At 38.5% G+C, this 21161-nt stretch overlaps 1 protein-coding gene across 11 annotated transcripts in view; it reads left to right on the top strand.

Moving 5' to 3' along the window:
• Window positions 1–21161, top strand: part of COBL (cordon-bleu WH2 repeat protein) — a 371034-nt gene that overhangs the window by 113373 nt on the left and 236500 nt on the right. For all 11 annotated transcript variants that reach the window (XM_069083710.1, XM_069083720.1, XM_069083712.1 and 8 more), the window contains one exon: window positions 9702–9908. In XM_069083710.1, coding sequence (XP_068939811.1) covers window positions 9702–9908 — 207 coding nt within the window. The remainder of the gene's footprint in view (window positions 1–9701; window positions 9909–21161) is intronic.

Here is a 21161-nt window from a genome sequence, read left to right as displayed (position 1 = left end):
AGAGAAGAGCATTCTTCCACCTTTGTTTTGGTTTGATATGTTTAACAAAAGAAGGTTCTAACCCTAGTTCCTATTACCTTAGTTTAACTCTATTCCCATTCTTTCTGCATTCATTATTAATGAAAAACAAGTTGCATCTGTAAACAGATTTCATTTATTAGGAGTTACTTATTCAGATCATCCCCACCCTTCCTTCATTGTTTCCAGGCCCATTATTTTTATCATTTCTTCCTAAGACCTATTTTCCAACCCATCATAATATTTTTTTTCTATTCTTAGTTGCCAAGTTTTCTGGTCTAAAGTCCTCAGTGCAGAAATTTTCCTGCAGTTTTGGTGTCAACCCTGCAATATTCTAAAGCACTGATTAATCTTCATATATGCCTACCACCATCCTGGATATTGCTCTTAAAATTTTATCAGCAAAGCATATTTACACGAAGGAATGTTTATTTTCACTTTGGCTCTCATTATGCAATTCTCAAATGGAGTCAAATCAACAAATATTTATGGGAATTGTAATAGGTACTATGTAGAGTCGAAAGAAGTATGGTGGAGTCAGGAGGACCTGAGTTCAAATCCGGCCTCAAACACTTAACACTTACTAGCCATGTGACCTTGGGCAAGTAGTTTAACCTCAATTGCCCTACCTTCCCTGCTCCAAAAAGCAAAATAATAATAATAATAATATGTATGGAGAGATGGTCCTTTGTACTCAGGGAGTTTCTTCTCTAACTTTTGAGTCTTCTGCTGGGAGATGGATTTCCTGGAAAGTTAGGTAATGGACAAAGAGGCAGGTCCCCAACTTTCCTAGAGCAGCCAAGGAGAAACAATGGGTGGTTTGGTGGCTGAGTTTTATTTAATAATTTATTTTCCCCAATTACATATAGAAACAACTTTCAGCATCCATTTTTAAGAGTTCCAAATTCTCTCCTCATTTAAAAGGAAAGCAATTTTAAAAAATATAGGTTGTACATGTGCAATCATGCAAAATGTATTTCCATATTAGTCATGTTCCAAAATAAAACAGAGATCAAAATAAAAACCCAAGAAAAATAAAGTGAAAAAAATGTATTCTTCAATCTGTATTCCAATTCTGTCAGTTCTTTCTCTGGGGATGGATAGCATTTTTCATGATAAGTCCTTCAGAATTGTCTTTGATCATTGTATTGCTTAGAATAGCTAAGTAATTCACAGTTGATCATCTTACAGTGCTACTGTTGCTGTGTACCATGTTCTCCTGGTTCTACTCATTTCACTTTGCTTCAATTCGTATAAGTCTCTTCACATCTTTCAGCCGAGATTTAAAAGAGAGACTATGTGACTAGATTAAGTGTACATGTTACAATAATAAAAATATTCTTGGAGTGGTATCAGCACTAGTTCCCAGTGGGTCTTAGGTTAAAACAAAGATAGAAACCCCCCTGTGATTTTGGAGCCATAGCACAATGGAAAGAACACCGGATTCTGTCTTGGCATCTCCCTCGCTTGCTCTTTCTTCTTAGCCACCCAGCCTCTCTCCTAACATCATCCCTCTGAATCTTGAAGGAGGTAGTTCTAGAATAAGTAAACTGTGAGCACAACATAGAGGTGACCTAGGATAATGGCTAGAGTGCTGATCTCTGGAAGCCCTACTCTCACACTTAATGCTGGTGAGTCACTTCTCAGTTCTCTGGCAAGTCTGTAAGACTGGAAGTTGCAGAGTTGCTAGGGATCTGTGGTGGTTCTGTATAGAGAGTTTGAACATAGGAGTCCAGAAGACCTGAGTTCCAATCCTGCCTCAGACACATATGACCCTGAGCAAGTCGCATAACCTCTTTCAGTCTCAATTTCCTCATCTGCAAAATGAAAATAATAGCCCCACTTCCCAGGGCTGTCATGAATATCAAATGGGATGAAGGTTTTTTCCAAACTTTAACACATTATATAAATGTTAACTATGGTTGCCATCATCATTATCAGTGCATTTCTTTTATCAGTGAAATCACAGGTCTAGCTCATTTTTAGGTAATGATTAATTCTCTTAATTTTAGGTAATAATTAATTCTCCTAATTTCTGAAGTCTGTTAAAGGTACTGGGATCAATGGATGCAACTTTCTATTGAGAGGTGAACAAAGTAGCTTTTCACAATGCTTTTGAATCATCCTGAACATACCTCTCAGGTATCTTTTTGAAGGTAGATAGATCAAATCTTTTGGCATAGGCAGTGATGAGGAAACATGGAAATGTATTTCCATGGTTTATCATTCCCCCAATGCCTTTATTATTTATTAGCTATCTAATCAGTATTTTCAGAATGAGTTCTTTCTAGTCCTGCTCCTTGGTGCAGAGGATAGAAGGATGGGATATCAGATGTATTGACACTTATTTGACCATCTGCTCACGCTAATGCAGCTCAGAAGGAAAGGCAAATTCTGGAATACAAAACAAACTTGATGCTCTCATGTCTTTAACTAACTGCCCACCCCCTGGCTCTGAGGAGAGCATTCTTCCATTCCAAATAGGGTGGAAGATGAAAGAAACCACTGAAAGCCACTTGTGCTGGTGACAAAACCTATTCCTATCACCCCAGCTTCACCTAAAACAAAAGTTTTTGACCTCTGTGTCAGGGATCCCTTTGGCATTCTGCTGAAGCCTCCTGCCCCTTCTCAGAATAATGTTTACTTTTTAATTCATGATGGAAGGGAATGCTAGGTTTGAGTTAGATATCAGTGAAAATAAAAATAGAATTTTCCCCCATCTAAGCCCACAGATCTGAAATCTCTCTCTAGATCCCTCTGTGCACCCCAGTTAAATCTAAAAGTAACCAAGCAGTCATGTCTGTGCATGATAATTGTGCTCACTCCCTTGCCTTTATTTGTGTGAAGCTTCTCCCCTGATCTCCTGGTTTATGAACTCCATCAACAATTTTTTTTAAGTACCTAGATCCTTGGCACTATGCTATGTAAAACTGGGGATACAAGAAAAAAGAAAGAAACATCTCTTGGAAAAAAGGGCAACAGAGAACACCAGAGTACACTGGGAGACAGTGATGGAGTTCTTTTCCAGGTATCCCAGGGATTGGAGACTCCACTCTCAAGTCAGGTTACTCCCTATCCCCAATCAGGGGCATAGTCTTCTTTTATTTTAAAAATGCTTTCTCAAGTCTTTTCCTAAAGGTCCCCATGTAATGGCTTAATATAGCACTATTGTTGAGTAGAGAATTAAGCCTTATAAAACTGATGGCTACAATAATAATGATGATTGTAATAAAAAGTTGATGACCCTTGGAACTGGAAGTATGTTGTTCTAGTGATGATCATTTCCATGTGTTGTCCTGAGGGTTTGTGGCAATGCTGGCTTCCAGTGAGAGAACTGCAGGCACTCCCTGAGCAGCCCATTTGAGTTTTGTTTCTAGATTAGCTGCATAAAGGAGGGAGGCTGTGGAAAGGCTTCTTATTCATTTTTGCTTAAGTAATTGTTATCTCTGAGCCTTTGGAAGATGGCGATGAAAACATCAGACAAGTAGGGATCTCAGATAAATCTTCTGATCATTCCATTGATTTATATTTCCTAAAGTGGCTGGTATTGATTGAATCTCTGGTTTTTAGGGTGTGCCTTACTTTCCTCATAAGGAAATAACACATGATTTTAAGTTCTGACACATGACTGTGCTTCAGCACACACGTTATTGCTTTGACCTGTGGTTTTGGAGCATAGATGCAAACCAGTGGTGTACTCAGACTGGCTTGGAGGACTTAGCACAGAGTTGCTCAATTGTGTCCAACTCTCCATGACCCTATTTTGGGGTTTTCTTGGCCAGGATGCTGGAGCAATTTGCAATTTCCTTGGACCCTTAATGTTTATTGACTGACTTTCATTTAGGTTGTGGCTACAGCATCTAGACAATATCAAACTTCTTGATATTTGGAATTGTGGATCTTCAGTTGCTTTGGTTTTCAGCTAGCTGTCAGGTGTAGTGTGCTCTGTGCATGTATATGTGTGTATTAATATATGCATAATGTGCATATCTCATTTCTTTTTTTTCTTAGTATATTTAACAGTGCTCCAACATTTCAGTGAACTTTAAAAAAATTAGGTCTTGGTAGAAAGCCCATTTCGGAAATGTCAGGGCTCTGTTGACTGTGGTGTAAGCTGTCTCCTTGTGGAATAGTGGATATAATGCTGAACTGAGGAAGACTTCAGTTTGAATCTCCCGTCAGACACTTATTCATTCTGTATTTGGCTAAGTCACTTAGGTCCTATCCACCTGTTTACTGATCTACCGAGTGGGTATACATATGTGTGTGTGCTGCTCTTATTTCACAGGGTTGTTTGGATCAGAGATGAAAAATGTTGTTATTATTTGTCCTTTCTCAAAGAAGACCATGACACTAGGAAGGTGACATCATGGTTTGCAAGTGAATTGAATTTGCGTGAGGCAGGGCAGTGCTAAGTCTCAAGCCTCACTCTCTCCTCTAGAGCCATCTGGGTCTAGTGGCAAGATGTAGATCAGGATGATTGGAGATAGCCCTGGATACAGTGAAAGATCTTGGCCTTTTTAAGCTGAGGTCTTTCCCAGGTCTCAGTATGTCTGAGGCAACACCCATTCAGTGATTAAGGCTAGGTAAGAAATGAGGTAAAGAATGGCCTCTTTTACCTAGTTTCCCTGTCCCCAAAAATAATCAATCTGGGAGGGAATGTATTTTGTAAAATTGAAAGAACTGTATCAATATGGCTGTTATTAATGTGCAAACACACAGAAATATATAATTAATCTGTAGACCAGACCTTCCACCTAGACATATGTGACAATTTAAGTAACATTCCCAGAAATCTCTCTAGATTGGTGATATGAGAGAACAGAAATATTTTTATTTTATAAATAACTTTTGGGAGTGGCATACCCAGAATAAAAAAAAACAACTTGTTGGGAATAGCAAGTGTATCATTTGGCTCTTCAGTGATTCATACCCTATCATAGCATCCTGGATGTGCGTTAGCAGCTTTTTGTGTTCATTTTTTGGGTGTGTATAGGCGAGAAATGACTTTCTTATTAGCTCTTTCTCTGTGTCATCAGCAAGTTCCAGATAGGCTCATGGGCATCTCTCAGAAGGAATGCAGCTTGGGCCCTGACGTTGTACTAAGAATTGCATCTCATAAAATGAGCATTAGTACCATCCCTTTGCTAGCTATGCTCACACACTTCTTAATCCTAACTCAACAATAAAAAACTCATTCAGGCTGACACCAAATGAATCTCTCAGTGCCAAGCCAGCAGCATTTTATTTAACAAATGTATCATCTTAATTAGCAAGAATCCAGCAAGCCATTTTGAATGTCTGTTCTTTTGCAGTCTGAATCATCAATAACTTAATCCATTCCATAATTGTTGTTTAATTTCCTTAATGCATTGTATCAGAAAACACATTTACCCCCTTGAATGTAAACTAAATACGTTTGAAGAATGGAAAGGAGAACAATAGGGTTCTGAACAATTCCTCCCTCCAGTAGCAAATGGATTAATCAGTGTTGTTTATCGAACACCTACTATTTGCCCAACATAGCCAGTTCCTGGGAGTTCAGTGAATTGAAAGGAACGATGGATTTGGATTCAGAAGGGATTCTGGTAGGGTGTGAAGCCAACCCCTTACTAGTTGTGTAACTTCAGGCAAGTCAATTAAGCTCTCCTAGCTTCAGTTTTCCAATCCGGTGATGAAGATAATTGTATTCACATTATATATCTTACAGGGTTATTGGAAGGCCTAAATTAGATGATAAATTTTAAATGCAATATGTTATCATAGTGGGAAGGCGAGGAAATTCTACTATGAAGGTGAAAGGAAGTGCTTGCAGCTACCATTGAGGGAAAATGCTTGGTGTTTCTACCACAGAGGTCCCACGCATATTTAAACAGTGAGCACCCGTGTGGCTGGTGTAACCTACACTAGGTGTAAAACAATATGGATGTAGAATGAAAGACATAAGGAGATGGAGGCCAAGGAGTAATGGAGTCATCTCAGCAATTAAGGAAGATCTTTGATAAGGGAAATATTGTAGGCTTTCAGTGTGTAGGTAAAAATTATGCCCTGCTGAGAATCTTCCCTAAAGGAGGCCAACAGGCTGTGCCCTATCAGTACGTCCCCTATACAAATCTTGTGTGCCAAAGGGCATACTAGTGAATCAATAGCAAACCGTTATTAAGAGCCTACTGTGTGCTGGACACTGTTCTAGGCAATGGGGGCAGAAAGATAAAAGTGAGACAGGCCCTGCACACATGAAAAGAAGAGTGTATGTACACACATATGTATATATAATGTATATTAAAAGGAATGTATATATACATACATGTGTATATGCATGTATGTATATATACATACATATGTGTATGTATGTGTGTATATTTAACATATAACATTTGAGAAATGTATCTCAAATACTTCAAATAGCATGTTAAATGCCCAAGGAACTGGGTATATAAGTAAGTGCTCCCCAAATTTACAGTAAGAAGTGATTAGTGAGGGCTACAGATTTTGGAAAATGAGTTGCCCCTTATGTATCACTTAAATGTTTGCAAAGGTTTCCTTACCACATACGTTGTTTCACTGGGTCCTCCTTGGAAAGACTTCATTTAAGGAGATAGGTTTTGAAGGGCAAGACTTAAACAGAGAGAATGCAGAAGGTTCCAGGAAGAGAAGATGATGTGGAACTGAAGCCAGGGGAAGACTGGACTTGGCTGTGTAGGTCTATAAGTCATCTGCCTAGTTAAGCCCATGGGAGAGGAAGAGAAAGCTGAGGACAATACCTTTGAGGATTTCCTGATTTAAAAAAGAGCGGCATTTGTAAAGTGGTATTTTAGCAAGGTACATTTGGTGTGTCAAATAAAGTGGAAGCCCTCATTAGGAGCGGAGAGTACAGGAATAAATTGTACTAAAGTGAAGTGGTGGGAATGGAAAATAAGGGGTGGATGAGAGATTTTGAGGGCAGTATCAACTGGAGCTAGTGATTTTGGGTTATTAAGGGAACTGGAGAGTGGTAAGAAAGGATTTCCCACCATAGGGAGCAGTAGAGAACTCTGTATATATTAGGCACTCAATAAATATTTATTGACTGAATCAATCAATTTCTAACAAATATTTACTTATTTGTAGGTCTGCTATGGGTAATGTAATTCAGCATGTTCCTGGGCTGCAAGACCCCGTCCCCAACTGTTATTCATGTATTTAGAGCATGAAAGTTGACTTATTATAGCTAGAATAATGCATGATCAGGCTGGTACATCAGCTTTATTAAAAATATTTTCATGTCAAATAAGAATTATTTTCAAGTTGTTTCTATTTATTTTTACCCTTCCTTTCAGTGAATTAAGAAAAAGAACATTACCCAGTACTTAGTCCTGACTGTTACTAATTAATTGTATGACTGGGTTGACTCATTTGTAGAGTCTTAGCTTAAGCTGGAAGAGACTAGGAGTCGTCTATTCCTCTCTCTCTCTCTCTCTCTCTCTCTCTCTCTCTCTCTCTCTCTCTCTGTCACACACACACACACACACACACACACACACACACATTTTACATATGAGAAACTAAGCCATAGGGATGGGGGTTAAGTGATTTGCCCAGGGTCACACAGGTACTAAGTGGCTATATACAGTTCCTCTGACTCCATCCAAATCTAGTGTTGTTTTTTATTTTTGTGCCTCTGTTTTCTTACCTGTAAAATGGGATGACTTCTCCTTAGCAGGTATGAAAGTTGTCACCACAGAATGAAATAATAAATGAGCAAATACTTTTGAAATAGTTCTCTAAATTTCTTGCAAATCATTTGCATAATTCTTTGAGAATTAATGGAATGTATTTTTTATATACCGTATAATGGGAAAAAAATTGCTCAATGGAGATTCAGGAGAGTTGGATTCTGGTCTTGGTTTCTCCGATATTTCTCAGCACAACCTAAGGAGAGTAACTTTACCTCCCTGTGAGCCTCATTTTCCACATCTGTAAAACAAGAGCGGCTTAAACTAGCGGAGCTAAGAAGCACTTCATCCAGGGGCTGGGTGTTCATTTGTTTGGCGTTGGTAGGGGAGTGATTCATACTTCAAGTACAGGTTGAACTACATTTTTGAAGTCTCATCTTCTGAGATTCTGTGAGTCCTAGACAGGATTAGTGAGTTGCTGCTGGTAACCAAAAAGCTTCTCCTCTCTTTGCCCATCTAGTAACAGTCTTCTTCTAACTTTGTTTATGAAATCTATAGGATAATAATAATAATAGCTAGCATTGATATAGTGCTTTAAGTTTTGTAGCCTTTTCAAATATCTCATTTCATTCTCATAACCATTAGTCTATGCTAGGCACTGTGCTGAGCATTATATCATTATTATCTGACTTGGAATTCACAACAAACCTGGGAGGTTGGTGCTATTATTATCCCTATTTTACAGAGGAGGAAACTAAGGTTGAACAAGGTTGAGTGACTTGCCCAGGTTCACGCTGCTATTAGTTAAGTGTCTGAGGTCAAATTTAAGCTCAGGTCTTCCTGAGCTTCCGTGCCCTATCTACTGTATCGCCCAGCTGCCTCAGAAAGAAGGAGGATGTTAGAGGTGGAAGGTACCTTAGAAATCATCTAACCTAAAAGCCTTATTTTCTATTTTAGGTAACTGAGACCCAGAGAGGGAAATGGTGTTCCTGGGGCCGCATTGTTAGCTAGGGGCAGGGCTAGGACTAGAACCCAGCAGTCCAGCACTCTTTTCCCTATCCCATGGCTCATCTGTGGATGACAGAGCCATGTAGTAGGCCGTCTGGCTCTCCTTGAAGTTCTAATCTTGTCTGGACTTTGGACTGTACTAGTCTTGGCCAAGATAAGGCATTGGAGTAGGACTTAAGCGAAGGCTCTAGCATATATTTCAGTGCAAAAATGATAGATAATGCAGGAAGCAGTATGTTGTTGTTCCTTTGTTTCAGTCTTGTCTGACTTTCCATGACTCTGTTTTGGGTTTTCTTGGCAAAGATTCTGGAGTAGTTTGCTGTTTTCTTTTCCAGCTCATTTTACATATGAGGAACTGAGACAAGCATGGTTAAGTGACTTGCCCAGGGTCACATAGCTGGTTAAATGTCTGAGGCCAGATCTGAACTCAGGAAAATTGGTCGCTTTCCACTGTACCACCTAGTTGCCCCTAGGAGATGCTATAGTGCAACTGAATGAATATTAAATTTGACAGGATCTGCTTTCAAACCCTGCCTTTTATTTCTTGCCTCCTGAGAACTTGGGCGAGTCTCTCTACCTCTTTAGGCTTTGGTTTATTTTTAAGTGAGGGTATCAATACAAATGACCGCCAAAGGCCTGGCTTCAAACCCTGTGATCTTCAAAGAAAGAGGAAAAGAGCCCACACATGCCAAAATATTTTATAGCAACTTTTTATACTGGTGAAGAATTGGACACTGACAGAGTAGCCCATTAATTTTTGGCCGAACAAAATGTGGTCTATAAGTGTCATGCCATGAGAAATGACTAAGGGGATGGTTTCAGAGAAACCCGGACAGACTTATATGAATTAACATAGAACAAAGTGAGAACTAGAATAATTTATGTAGTATCAACAATATCATAAAGACAAAAGCTCTGAACATGGATCTGAGATTTATTAGTATGTACTTATAAGAAAAATGTTACACTTGGGAGAAAAGGTAACATTGTTGAATATTTTCATTGTCTTCTATTTTCAAGGAGGAAGATGAAAGCTCGGGCTCCTCCTCCTCCTGGAAAGCCATCTACAACTCCGAACATCCATGGTGATCAGAAATCAAACAGAGACTTGGGAAGCATCCCTCAACAGAACCTTGTCAACATGAAAGAAAACCTGAGGAGCACCATGGTGGATGTCACTGTGATTTTGCCTAATGGACTGGAAACAAAGAGCGCTGTCAATGGGAGGTAAGAGTTTTTAGATCCTTGAATTCATTGGTGTGGAATAAGAAAGAGAATGTAGTAAAGTCAACAACTCCCTGATTAGTTAGTCCAGAGCAATGCCTCCTGCTCTGCATACAGGAGGGCTCGAGGTGGTCAGTTCTTTTCTGGAACAGATCTATGTTACCTACCCTTGCCTGTGGGTCACATGAACCCATGGGAAAGAAATAGTTTCTAGATCAGAATAGGGATTAATTCCTGCTATTGAACAAGTGTAGGACCCGATTTCTTGTAGTAACCTATTTGCCAACTGTAAGCTCACAGACACTAATACTCAACAATCAAAAACCAATCTACTCTATCATTGCCTTTGAACTAGGGATAAATTCAAGGCCAGAATGGACAGTTCCTTGCAGATTACTCAATTAAAATACTTGTTAGGCACTTGCTATGTGTAAGACACTTGGGTAGGTGATGGAGACAGAGATGAAAATGAAATAATCTCTGCCCTGAAGGGAGTTTATATTCTGCTGGGGTACAGTGGACATATATATATATATATATATATATATATATATAAAATAAGCATAACATAAATAGAGTATTTTTACAGTAGTTTCATAAGGAATAGAGAGAGAGGCCTATCTACTTTGTATAAGACTCTCACTACTAAATTTCACCATCCCCTGGACAGGATGAGGGACTTAGATCAAGTGATTTAAGTGTGAATGTCTGTTCTACTGAATGTCAAGCTTTAATCTTTTAAATTTTTATTTTATTTTGAATAGCTATAAGGCCATGATTATTTATTATCTTATGTCCTTTTTTTCTGATTAGAAATTTTCTTAGTAAATTCATAATCTGCTGAATTTAAAAAGTCATAATTTAGGTGAAATCAAACAAGGGATCAGTAAAAATCTGTTTTAAAAAAGAAAAAGTGTCAGTATACCTTTTTGGGGGCCACATACCCACTTGAACAGAGAGGGGGAACAAAAACAAAAGAAATCTCAATTATAAATGGTGTCAACAATTAATCAAAGTTCATTTCCAGAGCCAAAGGACTTGAGCAAGTTCTGTTGAATCAAGAATCTTAGGTAAGAAAGAACTTCAGGATTATTTGTTCCAATCTCTACTCAAAACATGAATCCTGTTGTTTCAGCGCAATTATTGACGTGTTCTTTTAGTACCACAGGACCCTCAATTGAGTAGCTAGGGGATGCAATGGATGGAGTACTGAGCCTGGAGTCAGGACATGTATTAACAGTGTTGCCTACTTAATTTTTTTTTTGCCTTTTTGGAGGGCAATTGGGGTTAAGTAACTTGCCCAAGGTTACATATGTGTGTGTGTGTGTGTGTGTGTGTGTGTGTGTGTGTGTGTGGCCGGAACCAAACTTGGGTCCTCCTGACTCTGGGGCTGGAGCTTTACTCACTGCGCCACCTAGCCACCCCCGACTACTTCATTTTTAATTTTGCACGAAATGCCCCTCACTTTATAAAGAAGTCTCACAGTTTGAAAAGTTGGTAGAATGCCTGTCCTCACAATAAAAAAATACCTTAAAACATATTTTTAAAATGTACCTTTTGCTGTTAAGAGTTTTTATAGTCAGTAACAAAGTATTCTTATAGAATAGAATTCTTACAGAAGCTTTTTTTTTCTCTTGAGGGCTGCTGGTTCATAGGAATGAGAATAAATTGAGGGCCATGCACAAGTAAATACTGTAATATTTTAAGCACCTATGATTCTGTTTGTGGATATATTCCTTCCACTGAGGCAGAATGGAAGCTCTCTAGGAGTCTGATGCTGAAGCAGAATGTTGCACTAGAGAGATTGTTGGAGGACTTTTAAAAAATATTTCTCTTTCTCCAAAGTTATCAAAAAAGAAAACAGGAGTTGCCTCTTCCCCCAAGGCCTCAGTGTGATTAAGTGAACCACAAGAAGGCAACAAACAGCCCCCCTCTAGCAGCTTGTGAGGATAATAGCTTCTGCTGGCTCATCAGCTTTGTCTTTGCTTCAGGCTTTCGTTTTCTGTGTCATATTGTTTAATAATACAAGAATGGCCTGGAGGCAGAGTCCTGTGCCATGTTTAAAATAGCAATATTGAATTTTTTTTTCCTGAGCATGAATCATCTTATAGTCTTTCTATGCTGTTGTTTTAATCAGTGGGATTTGTAGAAACACAGCCTTCTGGATAAAATAATAATAACAACAATAACAATATTGGCTAACATTTATATAGCATTTTAATATTCGCAGAATTCTTTGCCCATATTACCTCATTTGACTCTCAAAATAGCCTTGTGATCTAGGTGCTATTGTCATCCTCATTTTAGACATAAGGATACTGGAAATGAGAGAAGTTAAGTGAACACCTGGGGTAACACAGCTAATAAGTGAAACAGTTATTTATACTTGGGTTTTCCTGACTCTGAGGCTGGGACTCTAACCAATCACTTCATCTCCTAATCATAACTGCAGTGAAACAAACTTAATCCCCTTGGATATACTCTGTCCATTCATCATTGCTAGCTTGTAAAGAAAATATATAGTAATTCAACACTGATGCTCCCAGAAAATTAAATGTATATGCAATACCTCAACAGCATGTGTTGGGTGATTCTTTTGTCCAGACATGTAATATAAATGAAATCCCCAGTCCATCTTAGACCACAGTTTCATGGAGTAATCAGGGACAGGAGAATTAGACAGGAAGGGCAGTTTTTCTAGCTAAAGAAATTTGCTTTGGACTGCTTGCAGAAGTGATATTTTTTTTTTTTTTGCTTTTTTTTGAGGGCAATTGGGATTAAGTGACTTGCCCAAAGTCACGTGGCTAGTAAGTGTTTCAAGTGTCTAAGGCTTGAAATGAACTCAGGTCCTCCTGACTCCAGGGCCAGTGCTCTATTCACTACACCACCTCGCTTCCCCCAGAAGTGATATTATTGACTTCACAAAATGATTGTGGGAACTAGACACCCAGTGTTCAGCCTACTTACCTATTCACAAAAGAACTATTCAATTAATGTTGGTGGAATCAAGCTGAATACTTGTTGAATCCATCTAACAGTGTTCCTAAATGGTATCTTTGGAGAAACAACTGCTTATGCTGAAAGAAAACCTTAGGGGAAGAATGGCAAGGGTGTTGAGTTTGGGGAATAATATCATTTTGATGTAGACAATCAGCTGCATCTGGAATACATTTCAAAGAAGAAGATGGTAGGAGAGGTTATCACCTTTGCATTGGAGTGGATCTTTCTCTTGAGTGTTCAAATCGCTGAGTGTGACACCTTATAGCAGGATAGAGATTTTATGTCCTAGTTCTCATATAACTCAAAGGGTTCTTCTGTGGGCCTCAGGTGTCCTTGGACTGTGTGAGGTCATTGGGTATTCCAGCCGGTATGGGAAATAATAGACTAGTTTGCAACTGGTGAGAGTCAGTGAAATCTACAAGGAAACCAGAAACCTGTTGTTCAGGTGTAATTGACCCTTGTATTTCTTCCATCTTAGTCTAGGTAAAAGTAGGGACTTGAGGATGATGGCTGCTCCTTCAAATCAGTGCCTGATGCCATTCATATGTATTGTAGCTCCTGCAAAAATCTGAAATACTGAGCTTACTCTGGATCAAAGACCTCTCTGCCATGATTGTGGTAGTAGCTGATCCTACCGTATGATGGTGTATACTTTATAGTCCTTGATGAAAGAAGAAGATAGGTTCCTGACTTTCAAGAGGAAGTGAGCCCATTAAGACTCAGAATTAACAATTAGGGAAACTGTCTCCACTTTTTATAAGAAGTCCATCTGAAAAGTGGCTTCCACAGAGAAGAGGTAGGAATTAAATCCTGTATTTGGGGAGAGAGCTAGGTGGCCCAGTGGATAGACCTCTGAGCCTGGAGTCACTTACTAGCTGTATGCTCTGGGCTAAGTCACTTGACCTCTGCTTACCTCAGTTACCTCAACTGTAAAATGGAGGTATTTTCTTCTGCTTCTTAGGGTTGTTGTGAGAGTCAAATGAGATAATAAGTTTAAAGCTCTTAGCACAATACCTGACTCATAATAAGTACTAAATGTATGTTAGCTATTATTATTTTAATTATTCTAATTCTGCCTCCAGACACTTAACTAGCAATTTGACCCTGAGCAAGTCACTTTACCTCTGCCTGCCTCAGTTTCCTCAGATGTAAAACAAAGGTAATAGTAGTGCCTCCTTCACAGGGTTGTTATGAGTATCAAATGAGATAATATTTTGTAAAGTGCCTGGAACATAGTAGGCACTTCCTAAATGTTTATTCTCTTTCCTGTTTGGGAAATGGCTTATATAACTCATCTTGAGTGATTGACTAAAATACGCTTTAGTAATCCATCCAGTTAGTCAAAAGTGTGTTTAGTAAGTGCCTACTATTTATCAAGCACTGAGAATTCAAAGACAAAAGTGAAATAGGCACTTGCCCTTAAAGAGTTTAAATTCTAGTAAGAAAGACAAATATGGGTATATGTGTGTATACAATATGCATATGTATGTGTGTATATATGAATATGGATACAGATGTATATAGAAGTTATATATAAATAGACAGAAGATAATTTTCAATTATCCTTAAAAATTCAAATTATTATAAACAATTCCATGTTAGAATTTTTGAAAGGACTTATATTAGCTCATGGGTTGAGAAGCTTTTTTTTTCTCTTGAGGGCTGCTGGTTCATAAGAATAAGAATTAATTGAGGGTCATGCACAAGTAAATACTATAATATTTTAAGCACCAGTGATTCTGTTTGTGGGTATATTCCTTCTACTGAGGCAGAATGGAACCTCTCTTATAACTTAGATGTTATAGAAATTTGCTGTGGCCAAAAAATTTGTCATTGTGTGGCCAGACTTGTTATGAGACTCTCTCTAAAGTCAGGTAACAAGGGGCAGCTAGGTGACACAGCAAATAGAATACCAGCCCTGGAGTCAGGAGGACTTGAGTTCAAATCCGGTTTCAGACACTTAATATAAAAACTAGCTGTGTGACCTTGGGCAAGTCACTTAACCCCAACTGCCCTCCAAAAAGCAAAAAAAAAAACCCAAAACTTAGGTAACAGTAATGATGATGACAATGATGAGAATGATGTTGACAACAGTGACAATGATGGTGGTGGTGGTTTCCTTTACTATAGCACTATAAAGTTTGCTTCGCACTTTGCATGTATTATTTTGTCTGAGTCTAAAAACACTGTGAGGTATATATTACTGGTATTATTATTTCCATTTTGCAGAGAAGGGAACTGAGTCTCAGAGAGGTGTAGTGACCTGTCCAGGTGACACAGCTAGGAAATGTCAGAAGTTGGTGTTTGAACCAGGATCTTCCTGACTCTTACGCTATCCACTATACCCCACTGGTTCTCAGCAGACCTATATCCTAGGTCCCATTCAAAGCCTTTGAAAGACCTGCCAGAACTTATATTCCTTTAACATCCCCTTTGAGATGGAAGAGCCATTTCCATGCCAGGAAGATGTATGGGAAGAGGCCTTGAGTGGCAGACATAAGTAAAAAGCAACAGTTTCAGTTTTTAGAGAGAAACAGACTAGCTGTTCCACCTACTGATCTGAAAAAAATGAGTAGAAATGAAACCTTAGAAAGTGTATCAGAGAATGAGAGTGTTTCTGTTACATTGTATTTGGCAAGAGAGGGACCAGAGTGGGAAAGTAGAAAAACACAAAGAAAAAGCAAAAGAGCGGAGCAAAGAATTCTAAAGCAGAAAAGGGAGAGAAGAGTCAAAGAGATGGAGCGTAGGCATCTATTAGTAAAAATCTAAGGAAAAATAGTTCTTGTTATAAATCTTTACCTGGATACTTAGAACAAATCATCACCTATAACAGTTCCCTATTTTTATAAAGAGGTTGTTAATCCTTGCCTAACCATCTTTTTATTTTTTTACTTCAATTTTTTTTTTCTGAAAAAAGGCCTTTTTTTTCATGGAACTTGAAATATTTTATACTTGTAGCAGGAAGACATTTTTTGGAGGATGGAGGGAACCTTAGAGGTGTCAGTCAATTATTCAATATTCCCGAACATCTCTTTAACCTTTAAAAGCCATGTCATTGTCTTATATTATTCTTGGAGAGCATGGGGTGTCAAAGGTTATGCTTGAAAATCCTGTCCTCTCTTAGTAATTGTTTGAAGGTTACCCACATGCAAACCAGAGATTTCCCATCATTCATAAAGTCATAGTCCTGATGTGGACAGTTAAGACTGCACATGCATTTTGATGTTTTGCTTTTAATTGTCATATATAACTAAATGAAGTATTAATAGAGGAACATATTGAAGGTTGAGACAAAAGATTAGTATATACTTTGGGGTGAGATATTTTGGGAGGAGCTACTGTGGGAATCTGAAATCCTGTGGTTTTCATGTGATTAATGACTCACTATAGTAGGGAAAATTTCCAGTCATTTGGAAATGACTCTAAAATGAGAACTAAAATGACTGAAATGGGAGCGCGATGACTTGTTAAGTGATAAAAGCATCTTGCAAGGATTGTTAACTTGCAGTAGCTAGGTCCCCTGTAGTTTTCAAGTTGGAAGAGACCTTAGAGATTACCTAACCCATTCTTTCTTAAACTGTATCCCACAGAACCCCCAAATTTAGTTGGAATACCAAGTAAAATATAGGGTAAAAATACAAATATAATGATAGCTGTCTGCAATTTAGGTTTACTTCTAGTGATCTTAATGCACAGTGCATTATTACCATTTTTAAAAAAATAGTTGCTTCTGGAAAAAAGTATAATGACATTTGCAAATAAGACATCAGACTTAAAAACAAAAAAATTCAGTGTGGAAATAAAACTGATAATGAAAGATATTTTCTAGGAAAATGGGGAATTCATAAAAGGAAGTAAAAATTGTTACAAACATTTTACAAGATGAATCATTTATTCATTTTTATTCCTTTATGGCATAATTTAGGTAGTTTCCTTGGTTGTTAGTTCTTTTCAGCCATTTGATATCATATTGTTCTTTGTCCTTCCTTCTTGAAGAGGACCTTGACATCAGGAAGGTGCCATGACTTGCAAGTGAATTGGATTTCAGTGACAGAGGGCTGTGCAAAGTCACCAGCCTCACCTTCTCCTCCAGAGCCATCTGGGTACAGTGGCAAGATGTAAATCAGGCCAACTGGAGATGACCCCCATTTGATGATGTAACTACTTTCTTTACGCTCCACTGGAGCCATCCTTTCCAAGGTCATTAATGGCTTAATTGGCAAATCCAGTGGCATTTGTTCAGGCAGCATTTATTAAGGCATCAGCAAGCACAGGCATTGTACTAAGTGCTGTGGATACAAATTAAAACAAAAACCAGATCCTGCCCTCGAGGAACTTACATTCTAATGGGAGAGACCATATGTGCATGTACAGGTATATACAAAATACATACAAATTATAGATACAATTTTCTAAGAGAATGCACTGGTAACTGAGAGTACTGAGAAAAGCCTCAGGTAGAAGGTGGTACTTGAACAAAATTTAAGGAAGTAAGGGATTCTAAGATGGAGAGTATTTTAACCTGTAGCCTCTAAGGTTAAGAGGGAGAGTATTTTAAGCACAGAGAACGTACGTAAAGGCACTGGGAAAGGAGATGGAGTGGCATGTATGAAGAACTTAAGTTGGCCAGTATGGCTGGACTCTAGTGTGTAGAGGGGAATAATGTATGGAAAGATAGAAATGGAGAGGTTACCAGAAATTATATGTAATCCTAGAGGTAAAGGGGAGTCGCTGCAGTTTAGAGGGGCCAGGGCATGTGTGTGGAGAAATGGAGACCATGGTGCAGAAACTGTGATGAGGATGCATTGGAGTGGGAGGTAGTCAAGGCAAGGTGACCAAATAGGAAGTTGTTGCAAGAAGGTTGTTACCTCTTTGCCCAGTATGATGCTGCTGACCTACCTCTTCCTTGGTAATTTCTCCTCCCTAGGCCTCTCTGACTTGTCTTTATCCTAGTTCTACTTCTTTGTTCCTCAGCCTTCTTTGTTGATTCCCTTATTTTGGGAATTCTCTGTGGCTCTTCCTTTGGCTGTCTTCCATCCACTCTTTCTTGCAGTGATTGTTAATCTTTCCATGGCTTCATTTATTGTCTTTGTGAAGGTCTGCAGTTTGCACCCCCACCCATGTCTCCTCAAAGCTCCTTTTCCTTATTTCTACCTGACTCCTAGTTAGCTCCATCTGGATGACCTGAAATTCAGTGTGTCCATAACTTTCAATCTTTTCTGAAAACTTTTCTTTGTACCATTCTCTGTCTCTGCTGATAGATTCACCATTCTCCTAGTCCCCCAAATTTCAATCATCTCTCACCCTATCCACTCTCCCAGTTGCCAGATCCTGTCTATTCTACCTCCATCCTTTTTGCTTCAGCCAGCTTTCTGAGTGGTTTCTCCATTCACACTAGAGTCCTCGAAAGACATGGTTTATAGTTAGGAGGATGGCATTTTCATTTACTTACTATAAACTGTGTGAATTGTCTCATTTTGAAAACCAGTCTGCTAGAGAGAGAAATGCCTGCTATACAGTTGCTGCTCACTTTGTAAGGTACTACTACTATAATGTCTGTAAATTGAAGTTCTACATATGACAATATGTTTTGATAACATTTGGACAAATGCTGCCTGAAGGAATCCAGTATCCTTCCTTGAACCCACCAGCTGCTTATGCCCCCCCCTTAAAAGTTAACTTTTGTATATAGCATTGTATGTATATGTTATCTCTTCTCACTAGAATGTAAGTTGCCTAAGGGCAGGGACTTTTGCCTTCTCATCCCTAATGTCCATCCTTCCATTGTATGACACATTGTAGGCACTTCACCTATAAATGCATGTTGGTTGATTATGGAGTAGTCACTCCAGTCTTTGTTCTTAGTCTGGATTGTTGTGCTCTCCTTTTGTTAAATGCAGTTATATTTGTAGCTGATAGTAATTACATTTTCATTAGTGAACTAACTTGTTACCATGTTAGGTTAAAATGGGAAGAAGCAAACAGCAAAAATATGAATGAATTAATAATTTTATTAAATTGTTTTATTCACTGTAGTACTCTTAACATGATTGTTATGGAATGGAGGTGATAATGATTTCCTGAAGGCCATGCCAAGGACCTTAAAGATCCTTTTCACAAATTCTTTTACATCAGATGTCATCAAGTTGGAAAGAGTTTGAGAGTATGGGTCCTGTAGCTAATGTTGTTTTTCATCAAAGGATCTAATTAAGTTAAATCTTGCATGGCGGCTAGGTGGCACAGTGAATAGAGCACCAGCCCTGGAGTCAGGAGGACCTGAGTTCAAATTTGGCCTCAGACAGTTAACACTAGCAATGTGACCCTGGGCAAGTCACTTAACCCACTTGCCCTGCTTTTCCCCCTCCAAAAAGCAAAAATAAATAAGTTAAATCTTGCCTCAGATATTTACAAGCTATGTGATCCTTGGGAGAATTATTTGACTTCTCTGGGTCTCAATTTCCTCACCTGTAACATGAAGAGGTTGCATTTGAGCAGCCTCTAAGATCTTTTCTTGTGCTGAATCTGTGGCCCTGACTGCTGAAGAAATGCTGATATATGAATGTAACAGAAATCTGTTTTGATGTAGGAAATAAGAAAAGTGATGATTTCAGAGACACTTGGGAAGACTTATATGATCTGATGCAGAGCGAAATAAGCAGAACCAGGAAAACAGTTTATCCATTAACAACTTTGTAGAGATAAACGATTTTGAAAGACTTAAGAATTATGATCAGTGGCATGCTGATTGTGTAACAAAATGAGACCAGAAAAACAGATTTTTATGCATTAAAAGAAAACAATTAACAGGATACATTAGGTAATCTAATTTCTAATTTGGAGGGAAGATTAGGGACTTTCCAAATTGGGACGGGGAAAGCAAAAAGGTTCAATTCTTTGAAATGAGAAAAAGAGGTGTCCCACTCCCCCAAATGTCTGTTCTAGGGGTGGTGCCTGGTGACCTCAGGGCCACATGTGGCCTTCTGGGTCCTTTGGTGCAACATTTTGACTGGGCCCAGGTTTTATAGAACAAGTCCTTTTACTAAGGGGATTTGTTGTGTGAAGTTTGGATTCATTTGGGGGGCCACAATTGAGGACCTGGAGGCCACATGTTATCTGGGGGCTACGTGTTCCCACCCTGGATTCAATCAAAGGAACATGGATATAGTAACTGACTAGACAAGACTAGACAAGCTACAGGTAGAAGGGGGTCCAGCTTCCCACCCACTCAGGGCTAGTTCCAAACAATGCAATAAAGTTTCCTCCCAGGACAGAAATTGGGCTAGACCTATAATTGAATAGAAAGGAAACTGAACTAAATCCAGAATTGAGTCACAAGATAGAGTCAGTGTGGTTCATTCAGTTCCCACATTATTGGACACGTCTGTGAGCTGCTGTTGTTCATTTTATTGAGTGTTTATTCTAGAACTTCCCTTGTCTCTCTGTTGCACTTTTGTAAGTTACATCCAGATTCAAGTTATTTTACAAAAAATAAATTGTACTATATGGTTAAAAATTGGGGAAATGGGGAAATCTACAATAAAAATATTCCAAATTTAAAAAAAAAAAGAATTATGTTCAGTAAAATGACCAACCACAGTTCTAGGTCAGCAGTGATGATCCATGTTACACATCTCTGGGACAAAGAAGTAATGGACTCAAGCTGCAAAATGAGACAGATTTTTGGATATGGCCAATGTGGGAATTTTGGTACCAATTTGTTTGGCTTAATGCACTGCCACATTGTTCATTAGTGGTAGAACTTGAACTTGGACCTTTCTAACTCTGAGGCTGTACTCTGTCTACTAAACCAGGCTGCCTCTCCTTCTTTAAATTATATAAATTACTAAAGTAATGACAATATTGTTCTCTTCTCATTGTAACAGCCTTCCACCTTAGACTTCACAGAACCTCTTTTATTTTGTTGTGTTTGTAATGTTATGTTATAGTTATCTGTGTTGGTATATTACTGCATTATGCATTTCATGAAAGCAAGGATCCTATTTTATCTAACTTTGTATCTCCCCCAGGATCTATCAGTTACCTCAACATTAAGTAGCTTAATAAATATTATATTTTAAATACTGACATTTTAAAACTTCCCTTTATACCTGTTTTTTAAAACATAAAACATCTGATGACATTGCCGTGATTCTATGTGAGAGCCATTAAGATAGAGTTTCAGGACCATAGTGGAGAAGCTGAACATTCCCATTTAGGTTCATGTCTAGAATATTCCTTCCCTTCCCTTCCCTTCCC

This window comes from Petaurus breviceps, unplaced genomic scaffold (assembly GCF_028583685.1).
Source record: "Petaurus breviceps papuanus isolate PSGF00001 unplaced genomic scaffold, PetGlider_PUasm1.0 174, whole genome shotgun sequence".
Taxonomy (NCBI): Eukaryota; Metazoa; Chordata; class Mammalia; order Diprotodontia; family Petauridae; genus Petaurus; species Petaurus breviceps.
This window is presented reverse-complemented; position numbering and strand designations above follow the sequence as displayed.